Here is a 17348-nt window from a genome sequence, read left to right as displayed (position 1 = left end):
CCGTGTGGCTCTCAACATAACTACTTGGCATTGCCTCTACAGTGGCTGTGGCTCGACCCCTAGCCTGGGAATTTCTATATGCCGTGGGTGCGGCCAAGAAAAAAAAAATACAGCTTTTATAGGTTAACGTTGCTAAGGGTCTCCCCTTTATATAGGGAGATAGAGAAAGAGAGAGATAGAGACAGACAGACAGACACACAAACACAGGTACACAAGTTGGAAACATGAGTCTTGATAGGCCTGAAAGGTGCTCCCCTCTCACCACCAGTTTGCTTATTAAGTGGTTGATTTATTTGATTTCATTTTAGAGTCCATTTAGAAATGTGGGCCCTAAAACAATACAGAGGATTGTGGGTAAAAATTTAAATGCTATGATCCACAGTGATGTCAAATGTTTATACACTCAAGAAGATGCATGTTTCATTCCTTCTTTAGAAATCAAAGTCTATGCTTAGGGATCCGGGGACTTAAAAAGTGTGCTTTCTGCCCTCTCTCAAGAATCCATGCTCTGAATTACTATTTAATTTCCCCCTTTCTCCTTTAAACTAGAAATAGCAATGGCTTTTATTGGTACCTTATAATATTTTTATATGAGGCACCTAAATCTTCCACATGGATCCTCATCATAGCTATAAAAGGTTTCACTATTATTTGTAGGCTGATGCTAATTTTTCTTCTTACATTTTCACAAAGAAAACACAGTTAAGAAGGTTTTATTAATATTTACAGCCCCTGTTCTTCCAGGCCATGACAAACTGCAAAGAGGTAAGATTCTAACCAAGTCTGATACACAAAAGTCCTTTCCCCCGTTAAGTCACTGCCCTGTCAGGTGACTGCCATGGCCTGACCCTGAGGGAGACCACATCAACAGGTTATTTCCAGTCAGGGATGTTTATAGCACACTTGGAAAGTTCTGGAAGTCAAGATAGAGATTTGGGGACAATGAGAGATGACGTGTGTCTATACTTCAAAGGAAGCTCTGTAATGAAGAGAACTTTGAGGGGGGGGGGTGGATGAGGCAGAATAAACCTGGGCAGGCTGCCAGGTGGTGGAGGTCCGGAGGGGTCACGGTGGCTGGCAGGCCCGTGTCACAGCACGGAGGCTGGGGCTGTGGAGGTGTGAGATGTGGGACTCAGAGGAGGGCTCGCTGCCCTCATTGGGGCAGGGGCGGGGGAGAAGCTGCGGGGGCGGCACTCAGAGGCCGCACATCCTTACCTCGGGGCTGGAGTAGTGGGGGGGCTTGCTGCCCTCACTCTCGCTGGAACTGCTCTCAGTCTCCGAGTCAGATCCCGAGCTGCTCTCAGAGTCACTGGAGGAACTGCTCCCGCTGCTGCTGCTGCTGCCGCTGCTGCTGCCCTTGCTGGAGGGTGCAGAGGCCCTGCCGTTGGCCTGCTGGACCCCGGCGCTGCCGGCCCACGAGGCCCCGGGGAGGAAAGAGAAGGAAAGCCAAGTGAGCAAACGGGGACCACGGGTGAGTGGGCTGTGGCTCAGCCGAAGCAGAGGAGGCGCACAGCCTGCGCATCTGCCAGCCATCACCTGGCACGCACAGAGCCACCGTCAAGGTCAAAGCAGCCTTGTGGTTAAAAAAAAAAAAAAAAAAAAAAAAAAAAAAAGGATGCAGAGAAATAAACTTAGGAATGAACGTGGGTGTCACTTGGTAGTCGGCCACTAGCTCCTCGTGTGACCGTTTTAGGAGGGAGGGTGGTGTCATTTCAGTAGGACCGTTTTGACTTTGCCGGTATTTCTGGGAATGGCTTTTCAAATGGATCCCCCATTCCAATCATTTACAAAAACACAAGGAAGTCCAAAATGCTTGAAATAGTTTGTAAAGAACGAAAACGTCTGCTTGCTTTATTTTAGGAAGTGGGCTGTAAGAATGGGGCACTGGGTCCTGCTCTGTGCTTTCACTGCCTGCTGGAAGGTTCCGGAGCCTGCAGACCAACAAAGTTAGTCTAGCTTCCCACCTCTTTCCGCCCAGGGAGCCGGGTGCTGGAGTCTTGACAGGAGCTGGCTTGCTGTATAAACAGTAATTTTCCTTTGAGCCCTTTGTTAAAGAACTGAAGATTCCCCACTTACACATTTTTCTATATTCTAGACTTTAACATTCAACCCCAGTACAGCAGCTTATAGTAACACCACTTCAAATTATACTTGAAGTTCATTTGTGTGTTGAAATTTGCCAGAAACTTATATGCTCAAATTAGGTACTCAAAGAGAACAGGGAAAAAAAGGACACTTCTAATGGTCATTAGGAACCACGAAAAATTCAAATAATACACATCCACCTGAAGAGTGAGCCAGAAAGGAAGTTTTCGGTACTCACATAGGATTCAACATCTTCAAAGCTCTTTATTAACTGCATTGAAAAACACCCAACTCTGTTCTTTTGAAGTCAAATCCTAAACCCGGAAAATGCAGTGACCACTTTTTTAAAAAAGCGTTGAGTCAGCAAATACCTGCCGGCTCCTTCCAGTTGTGACCACTGCTTCAACAGGACTGAAGATGAGTGAAGGCCCAGGTGGGGGGAGCCTGTCAAGAGTTTATGGTCTCAAGTGCAAAGCAGCCCAGACGAGATGAAGGGCCCTTTCCACCCGCCCCTTAAATCTCTGACAAATGCTTTGCCCAAGGACAGATTCTCATAAATCCTCAGTGTGGGGGCAGGTGCAGGGGGAGGGGTAAAACTTTTTGGAACCTTGCTTCTCCCAGAAGAATGATAAGATAAGAAACTCCCCTTCAGGATAGACCTAAAACAAAAGCACCTTTTTGAAACACAGGTTTAGGGCAAAATGGAATCTGAACACAATCTTGCCTTGTGGTTTTTATTTTTTCCTCTAAGGTCACAGTCCATACCCACTGTCTCACAAAATTCTTCCATGTCAGGCAACATCTGTGCCTTTATGCCCAGCCTGAGCTGCAATGGCTCCCTTTCCAGCCTGCTGTCTGCTCTGGTGCTAAGTGAGGAATCCTGGATTTTTAGACAGAGGCTGGGTAGGGACCGTTAGTGATCGAAGGGTTATAATATTTCTTTCTTCCCTTATGAACTAAAATCCATCTTTCCCATTGGCTGACTTGAAATGGCTACTATCAGCGAAGTAAAAAAAAAAAAAAAAAAAAACCTATTAGATTCTGACTAAACACGGCTGTCTGGCATCTATATTGATAGTTTGTCAGTAGGCTCCCAAAACACTGGGGAAAAACTCCATGAAACAAATAAAACCCCACCCCAAACCAAATGGACACAAACCAAAATCTAAAACGCCCCCCCGCCCCAAAGTCAAACAACACGGTGGAGGAAAGACACAGCACGTGTGTCTCTCTGCCACACTCTGCAAAGACATTTGCTAAAGACTAGGAAACGAAGAGACATAAAGAGCATTTTGATTGGTTTTATATGATGGTCAAAGGCTCTGATCACCCCTTGGTAGCTTCTCCTGCTTTCATTCCAACAACAAAAGCCATGCGAGGCTGGTGCTCTGTGCACCCAGGTGTTGTGTTTACAGCCGAAACAGGAACGTGCGTGGAGTTCCCTGGGGCTGTGGCACTACAAAGCAACCGTCTTTTGAGAGACGACACTTTAATTTCCATTAAATGTCCATTAAACAGTTACTGTGCTGCCTCTCTTTTATGACTGTCCTAGAGTAATGAGGCACGCGGGCACAAGGAGATGGACCCTCTGATCTGAATCAGACTGGCAGGAAAGCCTCAGGGTTGTACGTGTTCCTTCCTTAAACTGTGAGATTCACTTAAAGTGACAGTTTTACTGGCATAACTAGTATTTATTTTTGAAACAGGTGAGAGAGCTGAGCACTTCAGGTTTCCTTCGGGCTCTGCTTTGAAGGGCTGTGACGCCTTCCATGCCCTTGGGGTTGGGAGGGAATACATTGGTGTTTCAATGGTGCAGGTGGAGAGCGTGTCACTGCAAACAATCCACGACGAGGATGGGGGCAAGCAAAATAACCACCCCTACCTCCACGACCTGCTCCACAAACTAGCCTTTTGGGGGGTCTGTGGGGAACAGCTGGTCATTCTGGACTCAGCATAATGACTGGTCTTGCAGCCACTCTGCCTCTGGTGGGGGACCTGCCACAATCAGCGGGGCAAGATGAAGACATTGGCAATGGTCATGACTGCAGGTGAGAACTCATAGACAGATGGGCCCGGTGAAGACAGGAAGGCTCTCTGGAGTCATGGAATCAAGAAGATGAAAGAGACCTATCGGACAGACCCTCCTGAAGGAAGACTTTAGGCTTTATCTATTTAAAACTGCAAGCTGAAAAATCTGAGTGTGCTAATTCGTGGTCATGTTCCCCTACCAAGGACATTACCACTTTTACAAACTTCAATAAAAAGTCACTTTTGAGAGTTCCTGTTGTGGCTCAGTGGGCTAAGAACCCGACTAGTATCCATGAGGATGCGGGTGTGGTTCCTGGCCTCGCTCAGTGGGTTAAAGATCTGCGTAGGTCACAGACTCGGCTCGGATCCCGCGTTGCTGTGGTTGTGGTGTAGGCCAGCAGCTGCAGCTCTGATTCAACCCTTAGCCTGGGAACTTCCATATTCCCAGGATGCGATCATGAAAAACAAAAAAACACAAAAAACAAAAAAAGCCATTTTTTCCTGATAATGATAACATGAATTGATGGATGTGATGACACAGCATTGGACAACTTCTAGGAGCATTCTTGGACTTTAGGCCATTTTAAGATCATGGTGCCCTTGAGTCTGTGGGCGTGAAAATATTACTGAGATCATAGAATAAAAGGCTTTATGTCACCAAGCGTAGCACAGCGCCTGGGACATAATAGATGTTCACATTGATTGCTGAATAAAAAAAAAAAAAATCAAGCGAAGAAAATCTATTACTAGGTTAATGAGTTAAAGAGAAAAGGATTTAACCTTTCAAAAAGGTTACAATCTCTCTTTTCTAAAAACAAACAAAAAAAACACTTAAGGGGATTTTTGCATCTTCTGTGCTTTTCCAGTTTTAACACCCCTTCCTTTCACAGAACGTCTTTACATGGACTCTGAATTTCATCTACTATATAATTTCTGCCCAACTGTCTCTTGGCTGGTTTATTTACTTTTTGTATTTTGATTTCATGAAATGCTTTGCTGGTTTTGTGAGTGGTCCAGACCACATATGCTTTTGAGACAGTCCCAGCTTTATTCTAAACAATCTGCTTGCTGTGTCCTTTCCTTTGGCTGCAGTGACACATTCTCTTCTGAATCAGCCTGAGCTGAGTCTGAACACAGACTGTAAAAGATCTGGAACCTACATGACAAATCCTGGATCTCACTCACAGGCACGGGTGCTCCTCCCAAGTGTACCGAGGGGCCTGGATAAATACCTAAAGCTGTCCACAAGCTATGAACTAACAAGGAACTAGGAGGCAGGCTCTGTGTCTGGCTGGCACTGTGTGGTTTGCTTTGATGCCCAGCACAATACTGCATGTCCTGTGGGTACCCCTTTGGGCTGGACCGAATGATAACAGTTTAGAAGAGGTCACAGCTCCTTCTCACTCAGCACTTCATAGGAACTCAACACATGCCTGACTTCGAAACCATAATTGGTGCCCTGGCAACAGAATTCCTTTATGGATGGCATTGTTACAGATATTAATTGATCTAAAATTATAACCACATTATGAGATGTGTAAATGGAAAGGCTGGCACTAGAAGGTTCACTATTGCTGGATAGGAGTGTTGGTCTTGTGCTAAAAGTTTTTGTTTGCTCTATAATATCTCCAGGAATAACTCTATTAAGCATGGATTTTGAAGCTCTTCCTGCTCTGGCCTCAATCAAACTTCCAGCGATACCTCAATGGGTCTATCCCCAAACCTTGGCCATAATACATCTCTCATTATTTTGACAGTTTGGGCACCTTTGCACCTACTAATTCCTGTGCCCCAAAGCCCTTTCTCCTGTTCTTCTTTTGGCTGCCTCCAACTCACTCTCCGGGACTGAGCTGCAATGGTACCCTGTTTTTGAAAATTTTTCCCAACTCCTTCCCTGAGCCCCTTAGTGCATCATGCCTTTTTTTCTTTTGTAGCCCTAATCATATTAAGGACAGGAATTATCTACTTTACCCTTGTATCCCCAGAGCTAGCAGAGGGTGCAGCATAAATGGATTTTCAACAAATATTGATTGAATGAATAAAAGAAAAATGATTTCTGATATGGTGTGTAAGCTAATGTTTTGAATTATGCTATGAAATGGCCCATGAAATGTTCCTATATTCACATAGGTCATTTTTCTGTTGCCTTGGGGCTGCTGAAGATTTCACAAAATGGTTAATTGTAGGAGGCTTCCATCTACATTAGCAGTTGAAAATCCCAAACCTACAGGGGCCAGGTGAGTAGCATAAATGAGTGAAATGTCCGGATTGAAGAAAAACAAACATATGACACACAATGATAAATGACAGTGGACCCTTGGCTCCCCAGTGCAGGAGTGTTAAGCTGGACAGTCCTGACTCATCTCCCCCAGGCCAGCAGATCCCTGCCAGTGTTACCAAATCTTTTGATTTTTTTCCCCCAGAGGAAGCCCCCAATCCTGATGTTTGTATCAAATCCCTAGACTGAAAATCCTAGTAAACTAATTTGAGAATTTGTAACAATGAAAAGTTTGATTTAACTTTAGCAATGAGACACTTCTGTAAATCAGGAGAAGCCTATGGAGCACCAGTCTGAGATTCCTAATCTAATCTCCTACTTTCTGAAAGCCTAAAATAGGTCTACTCAAAAGATCTAGAAATCCTACTTCTAGGCATTTAGCCAGACAAAACCATAATTCAAAAATATACATGCACCCCTGTGTTCATTGGAGCACTATTTACAACAGATGAGACATGGAAGTAACCTATATGTCCATCGACAAATGAATGGATAAAGAAGATGTGGCACATTATACAATGGAATATTAGTCACAAAAAAGAATAAAATAATGCCATTTGCAGCAACATGGATGGACCTAGAGATTCTCATACTAGTGAAGTAAGTCAGAAAGAGGACACACATATGATATCACTTACATGAGGAATCAAAAAAAAAAAAGATACAAACTAACTTATTTATAACAAATTTACAACAAATTTACAGACTTCAAAAACAAACTTATGGTTACCAACGGGCAAAGGCTGGGGGGAGGGATGAATGGGGGGTTGGGATTGACATATGCACATTGTGTATGGAATGGATGGTCAACGGGGACCTGCTGTTTAGCACAGAGAACTCTACTCAATATTCTGTGATAACCTATATGGGAAAAGAATTTGAAAAACAATGGATATGTGGATATGTATAAAAGAATCACTTTGCTATACAACAGAAATTGGCATAACATTGTAAATCAACTAGACTTCAATAATATATATTTTTTTATTTATTTTTTTGATCAAAGAAACTGTTATTTTTATTACTGAAACATGCTTCCTGGGGAGTGTAACATGGTATCATGGAGAGCTGAGTCAGTGAGACCTCAATCTACCATTTGTGAGCTCTGTGACCTTGAGAAAGTAACCTTAGAACCTTGATCATCTTATGTCTTAAAATGGGCATAATACTTAACTTCATACAGTTGTCTGTCAAGGTCAAATGAGATTACGCAGATAAAGTTTCTAACACATTGTCTAGCAATAGTAAATGCTAGTTGGTTTCTTTCTTTTTTTTTTTTTAATTTATTTTTTCCCACTGTACAGCAAGGGGATCAAGTTATCCTCACATGTATACATTTTTTCCCCCACCCTTTGTTCTGTTGCAATATGTATATGTGTATATGTATAAAAGAATCACTTTTCTATACAACAGAAATTGGCATAACATTGTAAATCAACTAGACTTCAATAATATTTTTTAAATGAAAAAAAAAAAGAGAGAGAGATACAAAAAGACCACAACCAGGAGTTTCGCCTCTCTTGGGGATTCAGATTAGCAGGGTCAAACGAGAGGTTAACCAAATATACTTACTCTCTCAGCCCACCTATTTAAACATGTTAAACAATTTTGAAATAATGACCAATTCACCTGAAGTCACAAAAATAGAAGAGCTGTGCTATACTCCTTACCCAGTGCTCCCAGATGGTTACATCTTATGGAAGCTGTACTGTAAGATCAAAACCAGAAAAGGGAAAATTGTACAAGTTGTGCATCGTTCTGTTATTTTATCAAATGTGTAGACTCATGCAAGCATCACCACAATCAAGATGCAGAAATGTTCCATCAGCCCAAGGATTTCCCCCACGATAGGCCTTTGGAATCACAGTTACTTCTCAACCCCTCACCATCTCTAACCCCTGGGAACCACTAATCTGTTTTCCATTTCTAAAGTTTTTGTCATGTTAGGAATGTTATTACAGGGGATTGCATATTATGAATAGTTTTTAAAATGAGATTTATAGAGATATAACTTAAATATCATACTGTATATCCTCTTGAGATAGGCTGTTTTTCAGTCCACATAATGCTTTGAGATCTACTCAAGTTCTTGAGTATATCAAAATAGCTTGTTATTTTTTTCATGGATTCTGGATGTTCAACCATCCACTCATTGTCTAATCATTCATCCATTAAGGGACATTTCAGTTGTTTCTGGTTTTTGATTATTACATATAAGGCTGCTATAAACATCTGTGTATGAGCTTTTGTGTGCATGGATATGGTCATTTCTCTGGGACAAATGCCAAGGAGTGTGATTTCTGGGTTGTATTATAAGCGTATGTTTGGTTTTAAAGAAACTGTCAAACTATCAATGTTTGGGTTCATGTATTTTTCAGCTCTCTTGTTTGGTGCAAACACATTTAAGAATACTATTCTTGATGGCTTGATTCTTTTACCATTTTATGATGTCCCACTATGTCCCTTGTAATTTTCTTTGCTCTTAAGTCAACATTATCTGATAGTGATATCATCACTCACTCTGATCTTCATCAACATTCTTTTGATCAACAATTTACATGATATATCTTTTCATCCTTTTATCCTCAATTTACCTATAGTGTCATATTTGAATTGGGTTTCCTGTAGACAGTATATATTTGGATTGTTATTCTTTCTATAGCTGCACCTGTGGCATATGGATGATCCCAGGCCAGATGTCAAATCAGTGCTGCAGCTGTGGCCTATGCCACAGCCATGCCAACATTGGCTTTGTCACCCATTGAGCGAGGCTGAATTCAAACCCGAATCCTCACAGAGACAATGTCATGTCCTTAACCTGCTGAGCCACAAGGGGAACTCCTGGATTATTTTTTAAATACTCTCTGCCAATCTGTGTATTTTATTGGTGAATAAAGGCCTTTTACATTTAATATAATTACTAATATGTCTAGAGCTTAAATTGCCATTTCAGATTTTGTTTTGTTTGATCTGTTTTCTGTCTTATTGTTCCTTAAAATATGTTTTACAGTTACATTTTTATTTACTTACAGTGCTTTTGAATTTATTTCTTTGTACAGATTTTAAAGTCTTTTTCTAGATGCTATATTAGAAAATATATTAGTAGAAGTATCACAATCTACTGATACTGTCCTTTTAAAAGTTTGAGTAAAGCATAGAAAACTCACCACCTTAATTGTCTTAAAAGATTTCTTCTACATGCATTGAGAACCACATAAAACAATATTTAAAATTTTTCTCCAACTGCCAAACACAATTTAAAAAACCCAAGAGGAGAAGGAAAAATCATTGTATTTACTCTATTTTTACTCTTTCCATTGGTCCTCTTTCTTTCTTGGTATGATTTATTTTATAAAGGTTCCTTCTATCATTGCTTTTCCAAGAACTTCTTTAGCCACTTTGCTTGGTTTTGTTTGTTTCCCTGTGTTTTTTGTTTGTTTGTTTGTTTGTTTGTTTGTTTGTTTTGGTCTTTTTAGGGACAAACACACAGCATATAGAAGTTCCCAGGCTAGGAGTCGAATTGGAGCTGTAGCTACTGGCCACAGCCACAGACACAGCCACACCAGATCTGAGCTATGTCTGTGATCTATACCACAGCTCACAGCAATCCTGGATCCTTAAGCCATTGAATGAGGCCAGGGATAAAACCTGTGTCCTCATGCATACTAGTTAGGTTCATTACCGCTGAACCATGATGGGAACTCCTAGCCACTCTTTTTGAGTAGGTCCAAGGGTGACAAGGGCTCTTAGCATTCATCTTGGAATGCCTTCACTCCTGAAGGATATTTTCAATAGACATAGGATTTGGGCTTGACAGTTCTTTTTTTGAACACTTTAGAAATGATGTGCCTCTTCCTTCTGAACACCATGGTTTCTGAACCCCACATCATTCAAATTGTGTTTATCATTTTCCCTTATGAGTAAGGTTTTGTTTATTTCTCACTGCTTTCAAGGATTTTTTCTCTTTCATTTTTGGAATAATATGTTACAGCATGAATTTATTTTGATTTATTCTATTTGGGGTTTGCTCAGCTTTTTGAATCTGTAGGTTTATGTCTTTTGCAAAACTTGGAAACATATTACCCATTATTATTTTGAATACTTCAGTCCCATATTCTTTCTTTTGTCTTTCCAAGATACTGATGACACAAATGTTAGATAGTCCTATAGGTCCCTAAGGCACTGTCCCTTTTCTTTGGTTTCTTTTTGTTACAGTCCAACGCTCCCTGAGGCTGTCCTTTTTGTTTTTTGTTTTTTTCTTTCTTCTTAACCTATTTGCTGTTGTTTACACTTGCAATTTCAATTGTTTTATCTTCAGATTCACAGAGTCTTTCCTCTGTTCTCTTCATTCTGCTGTTGAGCTTACTCACTGAATTTAAAATTTCAGTTACTATATTTTTCAGTTCTAAAAATTTTATTTCCATAAATGTGAAGCATACAGTATGTAGTCTTTTGTGACTGGCTTCTTTTCACTTGGCATGTGTTTCAGGCTCTTCCATGTTGTGGCATGTATTAGTGCAATATTGTGGTTGAACAATTTTCCATTGTCTGGATGGACCACATTTTGTTTGTTCATTCATCTGTTGATAAACAGTGAGTTGTTTCCACTGTTGGGTTATGACGAAGGGAGCCATGCACATTCGTCTACAAGTCTGGTGTGAACATACACTTTCATTCCTCTTGAATATATACCTATGAGCAGAGTTGCTGGGTCCTATGGTAACTCTCTGCTTCATCTTTTTAGGACGTGTCAGACTGGTTTCCAAAGCAGTTGTACCATTCTGCATTTCCACCAGGAGAGCATGAGGGTTCTAATCTCTCCACAAGCTTGTCAACACCTGCTACTGTCCTTTATTTATTTATGTATTTTTTTGTCTTTAGGGCCGCACCCTCAGCACATGGAAGTTCCCAGGCTAGGGGTCAAGTTGGAGCTACAGCTGCCAGCCTATACCACAGCCACAGCAAAGCCAGATCTGAGCCACGTCTTCGACCTATACCACAGCTCATGGCAATGCCAGATCCTTAACCCACTGAGCGAGGTCAGGGATTGAACCAGTGTCCTCATGGATACCAGTCGAATTCATTAACTACTGAGCCACGATGGGAACTCCTACTGTCCACTGTTTTGATTCTAGCCATAGTGGTGGGTGTAACGTAGGAGCTCAGTGTGACTTTGATTTGCATTTGTCTAATAATATTGAACATCTTTTTGTATGCTTATTGGCCACACGTGTGTCTTCTTTGGACAATGTCTATTTAAATCTTTTGCCCTTCACAATTTTTTTATTATTGAATTATAATAGTTCTTTATATAATCTGGCTAAAAGTCCCTTGTCGGATGTACAAGTTGAAAACAACTTCTCCTGTTTGTGGGTTGTCTTTTCCCTTTCTTGATAATACTGTTTGCGACACAGTATTGGTCCAAATTATCTAGTCTTTTTTTTTTTTTTTTTGGTCTTTTTGCCATTTTCTTGGGCCACCCTTGCGGCATATGGAGGTTCCCAGGCTAGGGGTCGAATCGGAGCTGCAGCTGCCAGCCTACGCCAGAGCCACAGCAATGCGGGATCCGAGCTGTGTCTGCAACCTACACCACAGCTCACGGCACTGCCGGATCCCCAACCCACTGAGCAAGGCCAGGGATCGAACCTGCAACCTCATGGTTCCTAGTAGGATTCGTTAACCACTGAGCCATGACGGGAACTCCCCAAATTATCTAGTTTTTGTCCTTACTTGACTACCTTTAATAGTGATAGATGCTTCAATTTATAGAGTCCTTTAAATTTTTTTCAGAGCATTTTCTTTTCAAGTCCCTCCTCTGAGTCTCACAATAAATCTATAAAATAGAAGCTGCAGAATGTCTACTTTACAGAAGGCAAAACAGGGAGATTAAATGACCTATTCAAGGCCCCACACCTAGTTAGTGGAGGGGAGAGCTTGCAGCCCAGATCCTGGGCTCCTGGTGCTAACCTGTACTCTTTGAGGAGCCAGACTTTCCCAGCAATGGGGTAAATTATTAGCCTTTTGGGTCTCACGTACATTTAGATAGTTTTTGCCACCACATGAGACAGAATGTTGTATAGGCTTTAGAATCAGACAGACCCAGATGGACATTTGACCTTCTCTGCTTGCTAGCTGTGTGACCTTGGGGAAGTTACATAACCTCTCTGAGCCTCAGCTGCTTCACAGGATTAAGCACTGACCCCAGAGGGTTGCTAGGGGGACTAAATGAGAAAGTACTTGTCATGTTCTTAGCACAGGGCTGCCAGGCACTATGTCTAGATACTCATGTTGCAACAGAACAAAGGGTGGGGGAAAAAATGTAATTGTAATGTATACATGTAAGGATAACCTGACCCCCTTGCTGTACAGTGGGAAAATTAAAAAAAAAAAAAAAAAAAAAAAAGAAGACAGTGCTTAATATATAAGGTTAACACTATTCTTTAATTTTTAACAACTCTAATACTTCTTCCAACATGACAGCTCAAACCCATAGGAATTACTCCAGTTTATCAGAGTTCTTAACTTACATTACCCATCTAGCCATTTTGGGAGGTTATAAAATGATCAGAAAGGAACCTGGGAGATCAGCTAGTTTGTCTCCCCAGAAAAGGAATGTCCACCATGATGCAGCAAATGGACTTTGAACACAACTTCTTAGAAGTCTCCCATTTCCATGAACCTGGCTGTTTCAGTGCAGAGCTCCAGACAGCTATGATCTTGAACAAGGGAGGGTGGTGGAGCCCAGAGAGAAGGCAACACCCCATCTTAGTCTGGGATCCCGCTGGCTTCAGAAAACCCTCCTCCTCCCCTCATCTCCATCTGAATAAACCAATTCCATTTCTCTCCTGTGTTTAAAGCAAATAAAGTGAGCTTCTGAATGTCAGCAGGATGTGGTGTTGAATTTGCATCTCACCAAGGAATAGGAGACTTCAGGATGACGAGCGAGCGAGCCCAAAGGACTTTTTATGGAAACGAAATGACAGCATCTGAGACACAGCCTCATGGCCTTACCACTCAAGCTGTGGTCTTTGAGCTGCTGTAAACCAAGCTGGTCTCATTTCTCTGAAGAGGACTCACTTTCAGGGCAAACGTGTCAAGTATTATTAGGTGTTTCTGCAGGAAGTGCTGTTCTTAAGGGCTGTTTTAAAGGCCATGTAATAGAGCTTAGCTGACAGACTGTGTCTGGTGACAGGGACTACAATTCAAACAAGCAAAAATATAGTAAGGAAGGACACGCAGGCCCCATAATAAGAAGCGCCAAGGAGGGGGACTTCTAGGACTGGCCAACTCAGAGGCTCTGCAGTCTCATCAGAGACTCAGTTTCTCTCCATCTTTTCTCACTGCCATCCCCGGGCCTGTCTGCAGGATGACACCCCTCAATGCCCTCAGAGGCTGCTACAGCCATCACACATGGCCGACGATGGCCAAAGAAAGGGTCCTGTCTTATTTCTCTCGTTACACAAATGACTCATGTCTCACTGGCTTAGTTGCATCACGTGACTAAAACTAGTTCCATAGCCAGGGTAACAAGACTGCTAAGACTGGCTTGGACCAATCATTAGTCACTTCCTAGGCCTGGAGCCTCCCTAACCAACTCCCCCCCACAGCCTCCCCGAAAACCTGCAGCTCAGTGCAGGGGGAACTGAATAGGGAGTTCTCTTTGTAAGGATGTCAGGAGTGGCTGTTGGATAGGCAATCAGGCAGAAAGCCTGCTCCATTCATGAGATCAAACACATGCAACAAACCCAGTTTCTCAGATATCTGCGGTATGACCACAGGGTTAGAGGGATGGGTTCAAGGAGAAGGGTACCGCCTGGAAGCTGCACAGCTGTGTTCTAGTCCCAGCTGTGCCTGCAGCTTCCTGGAGCGTCTCCCCTCCTCCTCTACTAAGACATGGGCTTGGACTAGATGGCTTCTAAGGTCCCTCTTTCTTCTCATATTCTTTGATAAATCTGTAATTAATTAAAAAACCCGAATGACTCTCTTTTAGTCATTTATCCCTAGTAATGCTTAATACCAGAATTTCTAACTAGAAGGTTCCTTTCCTGCACCCAGGATGATGAGCCGTGGGGAGGCTAAGAGAAAACCAGAGATCACTGGAGCCACAAGTCTCACTGTTGCTGGTAGTTAGTCCGAAATGGTCTATAACATGCTGTCTTGTGTTTTCTTCCTGAATGTGCATGGAGGTCACTATGTTACAGTTTTTTTTCTTTTCCTTTTTTTTTTAAAGAAAGTTTTTTTTGGCTGTTCCTGCAGCATGTGGAAGTTCCTGGACCAGAGATCAAACCCATGCCATGATAGTGACCCATGCCACAGCAGTGACAACATCAGATCCTTAACCTACTGAGCTATCAGGAAACTCCCTATGTTACAGCGAAGCACATGCCAAATGCCTACCTCTGCCACCTCTATGAGCCCAGGAAATCACCGACCTTCTCTTGACAACTATGTACTGAGTCTCTGACATCTCAGGCGCTGTGCTGGGGGCGGGAGATTTCTTATCTTGCCAGTGTGTTGACTTCAAGGATGAGCTGAAGGCATTATCGGCCTGAAGCCAGTCATGTCCAGAACATCTTCATTTAGTTTTAGGCCAGTGGGGGTTTCTCTGCCATTTAGAATTCGCCCTGCTCCTTCTTTGCACTGCGGCTCTGCACCCACCACCTGCCTGGCACTGTTCTGCATGGAGTCGGGGGCAGGAGGCCGCATGCTGATGACCCAAGCCCTCAGACGCAGAGGGCCTAGAATAAGGTTCCAAAGAAGATGGTCTATATGGAGTGCTAAACTCTGTGATAAATTTCTTAGTCCTAACAGTTTAGAGACCAGGGAAATAAGGAGCGTTACTGCTTTTAGACAGGCGTCCACGGAGGCAGTGGGAGCTGAATTGGCTCCTGAAGACAAAGCCATATGTAGCTCAGAGAGTATGGAGGGGGCAAGCCTCCAGCAAGATGGATGCGAAGCCAAGGCCAGCCAGGAGGTGGAGATTCACCAGGGCAGGTGTGTAGGGTGAGGCAAAACAGACCCAGACCAGGGGGTGGAAACATTTATCTTTCCTTTTACTTTACATAATTTGGTACCAAGTAGCCCTTTTATTAATTTACTTATCTTGGTCCCAGAAGTCCGCGCCCGCGATTCCGCCTTTCTCCATAAAGCGGAAAGGGAACAGGTCCTGGGGACCCTGGTGCGGCAGGCCCGAGGCTTGCGCATGCACACGCAGTTGGCTCCTGCGCACCTGCCCTCAAGTTTTGAGGGTCTCTAGAACCACGTGGGCAAAATGGGCTCCTCTTACCAGTCTTGATTCTGCTGTTCTCTGTACTCTAGCTGTTCTACTGAGGCACATGGGCGGTGATGAAAAGAGCTGGAAAAAAAAGCCTGGGATTGACTGACTTCTTGGACCGCAAGAAGTAAAATTTTATGAGCAAACACCCTATGTAATTTAGAAGAGACTATTCTGAGCGGGATGCTCTTGGGACAAACGCTGGACCCGGGGTCTCCAGTCTCCCTCTGATGTGGCTGTAGCTGAAAAGGGGGACAAATGAATTGCAGAGATAGGGTCCCCTCCCAAAAAACAGTGTTCAGAGGTTGCGCTCCAAGAGAACACTCGGGAGGGATGGGGCTGAAAGTGAGCGGACATGTGCAGATGCAGAGAACCAGATAAGCCTGCAAGGAGGAAATGACCACAAGGACATCTTAATCAAGGAAAGACAGGTTCAGGCCAGGCCTTTGTTACTTTAAGGTTTGCTGAAAATGGAAAGGTGGTGTTTTGGGCAGGCTCAGCAAAGAGGGAGAACAGACGAGAGCAGGAGGTAAGGCAAAGAAGGGGTAGAGAAATAAACTAGAATGTGGTCACTATGATCTTATTTGCTTTATTATTCCTGAATATGGTGCCAAATTAGTCTGATCCCTGGGACTCTCCTGCTCCACCATGGCAGAGAATGTGAGCATTCCTGCTACCCAAATAAGCTGCCCACTTTGGGAAAGGCATCACCAGGCATTGACCTACAGGCCAGATGCTCAGCCCCAGCCCCACCCCATGGGACCACCTTCTCCCCAGAGGGTCTGAATGGTCCTGGGACCAGCCAGGCCTGCAGAGCTGTAGCTGGTTCTTTCACTGGCCACTGGGCAGAGCCAGGAAATGCAGTCAAGGCCCTAGCCAGGCTCTGGGGAAAGGCGGGGGAGCCTGCAGCTTGACCCTGGGGACAGTCCCTGCCTGCAGGGAGCTCCCACTTCAAACTGCTCTGTCTGGAATCACTCTGTTTCAAAGGTTGTTCACTTTTCTTTGGCCAGTGAAGAACAGAGGAGTCAGGGAGTGCACAGACATCTGACAACAGGAGGGAGAGAGGACAGAAGGAAGGTCTGTAGTCAGATGACACAGCATGTGTGCCTTGGATGATTCCAGTGCATTTGGGACCTTGCAGTATCACCTGAGAGAATGCACTCCATCAGGATTTTAAGCCCTTAAAAGACAGGACTTTCCTGATGCTAAATAAGGGCAGCGACCCAGGTTCCCTAAGCCGTGGAGCCAGGACCTGCCACATAATTTGCAGGGCTCACCGCAAAAAGAGAATGCCAGCCCCTTATGCAAAAGGCAGGGAGAAAAATATCATCACAAGCACTAAAATATAGCACGTCCTCCTGTCTGCCACGGTCTCTCAATGGGCCATAGAAATTTTTTTTTTAGGGCTGCACTGGAGGCATATGCAAGTTCCCAGTCTAGGGATCAAATTGGAGCTGCAGCTGCTGGCCACAGCCACAGCCAGAGGAACAGGGATCTGAGCTGAGTCTGGGACCTACATTGCAACTTGCAGTAACCCCAGATCCTTTACCCCACTAAGCGACACCAGGGATCAAACCTGCATCCTCATGGATACTTGATGGATTCTTAACCCGCTGAGCCACAAGGGGAACTCTAGGGCCATAGCATTTTTTATTTGCTATTTCATGCCATGCTCTCTGGGCC

The 17348-nt window shown here is 43.4% G+C and overlaps 1 protein-coding gene across 15 annotated transcripts in view; it reads right to left on the bottom strand.

Moving 5' to 3' along the window:
- AFF3 (AF4/FMR2 family member 3) overlaps positions 1–17348 on the bottom strand; it is a 594726-nt gene that overhangs the window by 53888 nt on the left and 523490 nt on the right. For all 15 annotated transcript variants that reach the window (XM_021088183.1, XM_021088185.1, XM_021088184.1 and 12 more), the window contains one exon: positions 1216–1405. In XM_021088183.1, the coding sequence (XP_020943842.1) occupies positions 1216–1405 (190 nt within the window). The remainder of the gene's footprint in view (positions 1–1215; positions 1406–17348) is intronic.

The sequence above is a fragment of the Sus scrofa genome, chromosome 3 (assembly GCF_000003025.6).
Source record: "Sus scrofa isolate TJ Tabasco breed Duroc chromosome 3, Sscrofa11.1, whole genome shotgun sequence".
Taxonomy (NCBI): domain Eukaryota; kingdom Metazoa; phylum Chordata; class Mammalia; order Artiodactyla; family Suidae; genus Sus; species Sus scrofa.
The sequence above is the reverse complement of the archived record's forward strand: the minus strand, read 5'-3'. Positions and strand labels throughout refer to the sequence as shown.